Here is a 9,944-nt window from a genome sequence, read left to right as displayed (position 1 = left end):
ATATGCGACGTTTGGGGAATAAAGGGGTAACAACCTGTAAAATTATAAATCATTTATACTGTAAGTATTTTGAAACTAAGGGGTACCTGTAATATTACGTGGTATGTATGGCCTAAACAACAATCTTATGTTTGGGAGTGATTTAGAAAGACGATATTCTTTTTATAATTTTATATTGGTATTTTATTATAGGCCTAGGTATTTTTTACCCATTCTATTATTAAAGGATACATGATGGAGATTACTGAACAACAAAATTGAACATCTAGTGAAATGAGTTCATGAGTTTCTGCTATATGATTTATAATTCTACTTACCTTATGAAAGCTTATTTGTCGATCTCAGCAACTTCACACCAGCAACTATTCAACACCACTATAACCAAATAACGTTGCATGATATACCATCAAGGTTCAATGCAGCTTAAAACAAGCTTACCTCTTTCCACCTGTTCGTAGAAAAATAAATGATACAACATTTGTATTTCAGTGGAAGTATACTGTGATGTTTTTATAGCAAAGAAAAAAAAAGAAGAAAAAAGTAGAGGGTATAATTTGGCCATCAAACAATTAAATTAAAACTAGTGCAATATCTTTCTCTGTAATTACTGTGCAAATATACGCTTGTTCTGTGTTTAAGTCCAACTGGTTCCTCCCTTGTTCCATGTAGTTACAGGGTAAATACAATATTTGCAGGCTGTAAACTAAAGTGGTGCTTGTTCCGCCCTTGTTCCATGTAGTTACAGGGTAATACAACATTTGCGGGCTGTAATTTAAAGTGGTGCCTGCTACCTCCTTGTTACATGTAGTTACAGTGTAAATACAACATTTGCGGGCTGTAAATTAAAGTGGTGCTTGCTCCCCCCCCTTATTCCATGTAGTTACAGGGTAAATACAACATTTTTGGGCTGTAATTTAAAGTGGTGCTTGTTCCATGTAGTTACAGTGTAAATACAACATTTTCGGGCTGTAATTAAAAGTGGTGCTTGTTCGCCCCTTTGTTCCATGTAGTTACAGTGTAAATACAACATTTGCGGGCTGTAAATTAAAGCGGTGTTTGTTCCCCCCTTATTCCATATAGTTACAGGGTAAGTAGCTTCAACAAATTGCTCTGAAACGATTGTTTATACAGTAGGTCATACATACATTATATATCAGGTAATATGTCAGTAAACATGGTGGACTGTTTTATTTAATTCAAATATTGTTTGAAATTTACTATAGGCCTACTGCTGGGTTACATGAACCCAAAATGGGTTTTTTAATTAAAATCACACACAATATGACAACAGTAACAACATAGGCAACATATAATAAAAGATAAAAATTCATTATAAGTTCAGAAAAAAGCAAAGCAACTCCATACTTATACAGTTAAACCAAATTCTTTTGAAAAGCTTGTTTTAAGACCAAATTTAATGTAGCGCCCCCTACCTTTCTGAAGTAGAATTTTATAAGGAGCAGCACCAGGTTCAGAAACTAAATGCCTTGTGATGTGGGATTAAGGCCCCCTCTCTGACTACACTGTACCCTTTTTTCCCTTGCTAGGTTTGACTTCACTTGGGTTCATCTTCAACTCGCCTTCAGTGGACTGATCGTTACAGAATACACGACCCTTAAAATGAACCCAGCAGATCGTCTTGTTCGACTTCGCCAAAGAAGCCGTCCTATAGAGGATTATTTGGCAGACTTTTGTAAGTTGTGTCATTTGGTGGACTTTCATGACACTTTCCTGAAAGACATTTTTCGTTTTGGTTTGGTTAAAAACATATCACATTTAATGCCACGCAATACCCCTCAATGGACTCTCGAGAAATATATAGACTATGCATTGCGATTGAGTGGCTCTGCATTTACTGTGGGGGTTGCTGATGAGGAACACAGCTATCCTACAGTACCTGCCACAACAGAACTTCTTCACATCCCGACCGTCATGTCTGGAGTTGTTCACGTCACGCCTGCTACTCCAGAGTCTGCTCACGTCATGCCTGCCAAGCCAGAGTCTGCTCACGTCACGTCTGCTACACCAAAGCCTGCTAACGTCTTGTCTGCCAAGCCAGAGCCTGCTAATGCCATGTCTGCTACTCCAGGACCTGCTCAAATCATGCCAGTTAAGTCAAAGTTTACTCATGGCATATTATCTCTTTAAACTACTTTTGTATCTGGATCCTACTTCAATAAGATGTATCCCCAAATATAATAATACTCACAAACAAATAAAAAGAGAATTTAACAAATAAAGATGAGTAATTTAATGAAATAGCAATTTGAAATGTTAATGAAAATTAAACAAAATACTCAGATGCTCAAATTAGAGGAATTACTGAGTTACAATATACCTGAAATCAAGTATCACCCAACAACTGTTACACTTATGACAGTGCACACAGTTTAGCAAATGAAACGGTAAATGTTTGGTTAGTTTCAGCTATGACAGAGTCCTTAAATGAGCAAATAATTCAGGCTCCCTGATCTGCCTGCTCCGCCATGGCTGCCCGCTCTGCCTGCTCCGCCATGGCTGCCCGCTCTGCCTGCCCTGCCATGGCTGCCCGCTCTGCCGGCTCTGCCATAGCTGCCTGCTCTGCCTGCTCCGCCATGGCTCCCCGCTTGACCTGTTCCTCTTCACGGGCCTGGCCCTCCGTCCCTCCCCTAGTTCCGCCTCCACTCCTTATTTTGTAATTGTTTCACCCTGTTAGTGTCATGCTTCCCTTGCCCTCATGTATCTCTGCCTTGTGTATGTGTCTTGTTTCCCATTAGTTTGTTCTTGTCATGTGACCCTCATTGTCTGCTATAAGTAGCCCTCATGTTGCCATTGTCTTTGGTCGTGTATTGATGTTGTAACCTGCTGTCGGTGAGTCTAGTCTGTTCATGCCATGTCGAGTCTGTTCATGTCAAGTCTGTTTCATGTCTCGTCAAGTTAAGTCAGGTCTGTTCATGTCAAGTCTCGGATTATTGTTTGGATTTTTGGATCACTCTGTGAATAAACTGCACTTGGGTTCATCTTCAACTCGCCTTCAGTGGACTGATCGTTACAATGGGTGACACCAAACTGTGTTGCAGAATTCTTTTCTCAGCTCTACACTCTCCTCTCCGTTTATTACCATCCCTCTGTGAACTAACGTTAGTGGACGGCTAGTGGGCTGGCATAGGCTGTCATAGCTCAATTTGACTACGGGCCTTACTTCTCTTCTGGGGCGTACAGAGACAGGTTCTACTGCATCTCTTTGTGCACTCTCTCTGTGACTTTCTCCCCCTTCTAGCTCTGGATCTCCTGCTTCTGCTGGATTTGATTCTTCCAGGGCTTCTTCAGGGAGCAGAGGTGCAGTATGATTGGCAGAGGGTTCAGGTAAGTCATTTTCACTGGAGATAGCTTCCTTTTCCACAGAAGGCGTAAACTGGACAACGCACTTTGGTTGTGGCTGTTTTTCCACCCGGTCGGGGTAAAAGTAACACAGCTCCTCTTCACTTTCGGTGTCACTCTCACGATTGTTATCCATCTGTGTCACACTTGTCCCTCCTAATCCATTTCTCTGTTTTCTTTTCACAGATCGTGCTCTTGTCTCCGGTGGTGCCAGATGATCCATTGATTCTGCAGGAGCTGTCAGTCTCACATCATCCCCGATTGGTAGGATATGGTCTCGGTGCAGAGTTCTTACACTTCCCATTCCACTTAAAGGTTTCAGGCGATACACAGGTAAGTTTTTCATCTTTTCTACCACCAGGTAAGGAACTGAATTCCACTTGTCACCAAGCTTATTCTTCCCAGTCACCACAAGGTTTCTTATCAATACACGGTCTCCAACAGCCAAAGTCTGGTGTGTCACTTTTCTGCCGTACATTCGCTTGTTTCTCTGCTGACTCTTCTGGGCAGTTTCCATTGCTAGCTGATAGGCTCTTTCCAAGTCCGATTTCATCCTTTCCACATACTGTCGATGGTACTTGGCTCCCTTTCCATTGGGAAAAGTTCCGAAACACACATCCACTGGCAAGCAAGCCTCTCTTCCGAAAAGAAGATAGTATGGCAAGTACCCAGTTGATTCATTCTTAGTGCAGTTGTATGCGTGTACCAAGCGACTGATGTGTTGACTCCATCGGCTTTTCTCCACAGAATTCAGTGTCCCAAGCATGGAAAGAGAGTTCTGTTAAATCTTTCGGGCTGTGGGTCCCCTTGTGGATGGTACGGTGAGGTTCTGGATTTCCAGATTCCAAGCATCTTCAGCAGTTCCTTTATGAGACCACTCTCGAAATCTCGCCCCTGATCTGAATGAATACGAGAGGGTAAGCCATAATGGATGAAGAACTTGTCACAGAGGGTCTTTGCCACAGTCAGAGCTTTTTCGTCTTTGCATGTGAAAGCTTGTGCGTAGCGGGTGAAATGGTCTGTTACCACAAGAACATTGCCAACGCCTCTGGAATCAGGCTCGAGTGACAGAAAATCTATGCAAACAAGGTTGAATGGCCCGCTGCTGGTCATGTGGTTCAGTGGAGCAACCTTCTTGGGCAAAGTCTTTTGTGCAATGCAACGGCCACAATTTTTGACATACTGCTCAACATGCTTGGACATCCTGGGCCAATAAAAGCGATCTTTCAGGAGTTCGGCAGTTTTCTCCACCCCCAAATGTCCTGAGTCATCGTGCAGGGAACACAGTACCTGAGTCCAGTACTTTTCGGGAAGGACGAGTTGCAATTTTTCTCTTCCAGAGGGACTCTGGGTAACTCGGTACAGAAGTTGATTCTGAATCTTCAGCTTGGAACCCTGTCGCTGTAGCAGAGCAACGGAATCATTGGAACTCTTAATGGAGGTCATTATTTTTCCTGACTCTACATCTCGCTTTACTTCGCCAATGATAGGATCCTCTTCTTGTGCTGTCTTTAACTCTGAACTAGTCAGCTGTTCCATTGGGCTTAGACTCAGCGTGGTGGGACAGGTATAAGCCTCAGGAATACTCTGAGGGGAAAGACCTAGTTGATCCGCCAGTCTTGATGACTCCTCACTCTCAGAAACACCAGCTAACTGGCAGATGGCTCTTACCGCTGAATTGGGTATTTCCTTCCATTCAGAGCACTTGGTTGGTTCCCAGGGGTAACGAGACAAGAAGTCTGCATCGATGTTATGGCGTCCGGGTTTGTACTTTAAGCTGAAGTTATAAGTAGCCAATGCAGCTAACCAGCGATGACCTGTGGCATTCAGCTTAGCACTTGACAACACATAAGTAAGTGGATTGTTGTCCGTCCTTACTGTGAACTGGGCTCCGTATAGGTAGTCGTGGAACTTGTCCACCACAGCCCACTTCAGCGCCAAGAACTCCAGCTGATGAACTGGGTATCGTCTCTCTGAGTCACTCAGCTTCCGGCTTGCATAGGCTACTGGCCTGAGCCCTTCAGGATGTTCTTGATTCAGGACAGCGCCTATTCCATTCATGCTGGCGTCCATGTGTAGGACATACGGTTTGATGGGGTCTGCAAAAGCGAGCACAGGGGCATGTGTGAGGCAGTGAAGGATTTGTTTGAAAGCTGTGGTACAGGTGTCATCCCAGCGCTCTCCAAAAGGATCTGAGTCTTTGAAGTAGTGCTGGCCATCTACGGGTTTCTTAGTTCATCCAGATGTTGGTGGGTAACCTTTGGTAAGTTCCGTCAGAGGCCTCACTATGGCAGAGTAATCCTTTATGAATCGCCGATAAAATCCACAGAATCCGAGGAAAGATCTCAGGGACTTTAGATCCGTCTGCATTTTCCACCGTGTCACAGCTTCAATTTTTTCAGGATCTGGTGACACTCCAGCCGCTGACACAATGTGACCCACATAACGCACTTTAGACTGACAGAACTGGCATTTGTCAATTGACACTTTGAGACCACTTTCTTGCAGACGATCCAATACTTTCAACAATCTCTCCTCATGTTCTTCAAGCGTGCGTCCGAACACAATGATGTCATCGAGGTAGACTATAACTTGTAGGAGGTGCATATCGCCCACGGCTTTCTCCATCAGCCGCTGGAACATGGCTGGAGCTCCAGTAATGCCTTGGGGCATGCGTTCGAACTGGAAGAAACCCAGAGGGCAGATGAATGCTGTCTTCTCTTTATCTTCCGTCGCCATGGCTATTTGATAATATCCACTACGAAGGTCCAACACGGAAAACCACGTACTACCTGCCAAACAGTCCAGAGCATCCTCAATCCTGGGCGTGGTGTACTGATCTGGGATAGTCCTTGCATTAAGAGTTCGGTAGTCGATGCACATTCTTATTGCCCCACTTTTCTTCCGTGCAATTACAATGGGCGATGCATACGGACTCCTTGACTCCTTTATGATTCCTGCTGCCAGCAGTTCTTTGATGTGACGTCTCATGTCATCGATATCCGCAGGAGCGATGCGTCTGGAGCGTTCTCTGAAAGGTTTGGTATCTTGCAGCCGAATGTGATTTTCAACACCTTGGGCTAATCCCACATCCCATTCATGTTTTGAAAACACATCTTCTCTGGTCGACAGCTTCTGTCTCAGTCTCTTTTCCCAGACCTCAGGAAGTAATGATTCACCAAAGTCAAACAGCTGGGGATCAATTACGGTTGAGCTCTGGCCTCCGGAAGTGGTAGTGAGTGTGTCTGTGGGATACACATTGGCGATTACTGTTCCATCAGGAATGGAGATATCTCTGGAGGTTTCATTGTGCACCAGTACTTTGACGTTCATATCTTCAACAGCAGAAGGTGGCAGTATCACTGGAGTTATGAACAGTCCAGCTGGAAAATTATCCTGCACAGGTCCGTCCACAACAAAGATCTCTCTCTTCAATGGTATATCTGTCTCCATTTTACACACTGTGCATATCTCTCCCCTTGATGGAACAATGCAGTGTCCAGGCCCCATCCACTTGAGTTCTCCCTCAGGTTTGTCAGAGAGGTGCTCAGTCTCGGATTCTTGAGGAATGTGGATTTCTGAGTGAGGAGTCTGGATTCTCAGGGAATGTGCCACACTGGATCCTTCAAGCTCTCGGCTCAGGGCAGCAAGACGTTTAAAGAAACTTGCATTGGTACCAATTATGACAGGCAGCTGTGAGGGACCTTGGGGTTCTGGGCATACCAGCGCCAAGATGGACAGTGACTCTTCCACACCAGTGACGGAGGCAGGGAACGTGACATCCACTACAATGTAACCCTTGTAAGGATAGCTGGAAGAACTGAGGCCCCATATGGATAAGCCAGTTAAAGAGTGAATGGGCACATCTCTCAGGTTCTTGGAATACCAGCTTTCAAACACTATGGTCACTTGTGAGCCGCTGTCTAAAAGAGCTTGACATAAATGGCCATTTAGCTTCACTTCACTCCGAATCATCAGCTTTCTCAGTCCGCTTGAATGGCTTTTCTTTAGCTTTAAGCACCATGGATGACGTTGCCACAGCTTTGAATTCACCTCCACATATGTGTACTCTCAACTCCTGAATCTCCGACTTAAGTTCATGAAGGACTGAGGGGCTAACTCTTTCATCCTCATGAGATTGTATCGATTTGGCTTTTGCAGTCATCCTATGTCGGGCTGCATTTTCCTCAGCCTCATGTATCTCCTTCAACAGACTCAGGAAAGAGGGTGGGCGTTCTCTTCATTCGCGGAACCCTAACTGAAGCAACATCATATCTGAAAGCACAGCACCCCTGATCAGATGTTCCACACGAACTTTATTCACCAGTCTGGGAGACAATCCATCACGTTCCCTACTTTGTTAAGGGCTTTATCAATCCGTCTTAGGAACTCAGATAGAGCCTCACCCGGAGTTTGACGCATCAAACGAAACTTGAAGTACAAGTCCACCCCAGACTCTGATGATCCAAAGGTACTCTCTAATGCCTCCAAATACTGCAATGCACTTGCCTCAGGATTGGAGAAACGAACAGCTCTTATTATTTCCAATGCCGGCCCTTTGACACTTTCAATAACTCTGCGTCGTTTTTCTTTTTCGGAGCACTCACACTCTGTTATCATTAAACGGGCTTGTTCCATCCAGTTCTCCATATTTTCTTCTCCCATGGGTGTTGGCATTATGGCAGAGAAGGTATGTAATCGTCTGTACGCACTGCTGTCTCCAGAGGGCTTTGCAGTCTTTTCCAAGATCTCCCCCACTGCGCGTATTATGGATTCAGGAGACCCATCGGCTGAGCTGCGTGGAGTAAAGAGAGCGTGTATATCTGCTAATGACTTTCCTTCTCCCATCAGGAACTTGGTAAGCTTTTCAGTAAATCCTTCAGATGGAGCGTCAGGTAAGGTTTCTTTTGCAGGGACTACTACGACTGTCCAGGGCCCACCTGTTTCATCAGGAGTCACTTCAGGGGGTATGCGTGTGGCGTCAACAACTTGTTTGCACTCGCACAACACCAGCATAGTATGTGAGGTAGGTCCTTCCCTTGTGTCTCTTACATGAATTTTTCCAAGGACTTTTACACCTTGCATTACATCTTCAATAACCGCTACTTCTGTGTCTGCAGGTACATTGAACAACATCACAGCATGCGTCTCGTGAATGCCCGCATCCTTACACCAGCTGCTTAACTCTGCTTGTAGAGAAGGGTGTTTTCCCAGAGCCATCTTGAGTGTTTATTTAACCACTGTTACTTAGAATGCACTGTTAATGAGTACTTGAACACGTTCTTGTTCTTCTGGTCTTTCAGGGAGCTTGACGTATCAGAGAGGAGTGATCCCGGAGGAGCCCCCACTTTATGTAGCGCCCCCTACCTTTCTGAAGTAGCATTTTGTAAGGAGCAGCACCAGGTTCAGAAACTAAATGCCTTGTGATGTGGGATTAAGGCCCCCTCTCTGACTACACTGTACCCTTTTTTCCCTTGCTAGGTTTGTTGTCTGAATAAAGATCTCTTTAACCTACTTTTGTATCTGGATCCTACTTCAATAAGATGTATCCCCAAATATAATAATACTCACAAACAAATAAAAAGAGAATTTAACAAATAAAGATGAGTAATTTAATGAAATAGCATTTTGAAATGTTAATGAAAATTAAACAAAATACTCAGATGCTCAAATTAGAGGAATTACTGAGTTACAATATACCTGAAATCAAGTATCACCCAACAACTGTTACACTTATGGCAGTGCACACAGTTTAGCAAATGAAACAGTAAATGTTTGGTTAGTTTCAGCTGTGACAGAGTCCTTAAATCAGCAAATAACTCAAACTTAACTCTGCAAAAAATATACTCTAAGCAACCAGTGTATCAACAGAATTAAACAGTAATATCAGTGGGCCCACATAATCACACACCACGTTTTTCACATGTGCATTTCTAACAAACTTTTACGCTACATTACGTAATGATACATACGTACGTAGAAACGTACCAGTATAGAAAGCTTTTAAAACATCATCCCCGAATTAGAAATGAATGGACAATGCACAAACAAATGATAAACAAACAATAGAATAAAATAAATGTTTTAACCCTATTACTCATAGGATTTTTATATAGGGTTACACTCTCCCCCTTCTAGAATATCTGATGCCCCCATGAGATTACTTCTCTAAACCGGGATTATTACTCTGGGTACTAGTGAAGCATTTAGTAGAGCACACAGGGAACACTGAGCTAATGGGTGTAATGTGGTGTTTTGGGTGTGTTTCTTGTTCATGTTTTCATGTCTTTTATTTTGGAGTTTAATCATGGTCCCTGTTTGCGTCATGCTTCCCTTGCCCTCATGTATTCATGCCATTGGTTCCTCTGTTCATTGTGTCATGTTCTGATTGGTCGTCTTAGTCATGTGTCTGGTTTCCCATTGGTTTGTTCATGTCATGTGACCCTCCTTGTTTGCTATAAGTAGGCATCATGTTCCCATTGTGTCTTGTCGTGTATTGAAGTTGTAACCCGCTGTCGGTGAGTCTAGTCTGTTATGCCTTGTCAAGTCTGTTCATGCCAAGTCAAGTCTGTTCATGTCAAGTC

General features: G+C 43.8%; 1 protein-coding gene across 1 annotated transcript; it reads right to left on the bottom strand.

Annotated features, from left to right (window-relative positions):
• Positions 1-7,680: 7,680 nt before the first annotated feature.
• Positions 7,681-8,580, bottom strand: LOC107696926 (paraneoplastic antigen Ma1 homolog). The gene has a single exon (XM_016497500.1). The coding sequence runs from the start codon at positions 8,578-8,580 to the stop codon at positions 7,681-7,683; it is 900 nt and encodes a 299-aa protein (XP_016352986.1).
• Between the last annotated feature and the right edge of the window lie 1,364 nt (positions 8,581-9,944).

This window comes from Sinocyclocheilus anshuiensis, unplaced genomic scaffold, assembly GCF_001515605.1.
Source record: "Sinocyclocheilus anshuiensis isolate Anshui unplaced genomic scaffold, SAMN03320099.WGS_v1.1 scaffold130, whole genome shotgun sequence".
Lineage (NCBI taxonomy): Eukaryota > Metazoa > Chordata > Actinopteri > Cypriniformes > Cyprinidae > Sinocyclocheilus > Sinocyclocheilus anshuiensis.
This window is presented reverse-complemented; position numbering and strand designations above follow the sequence as displayed.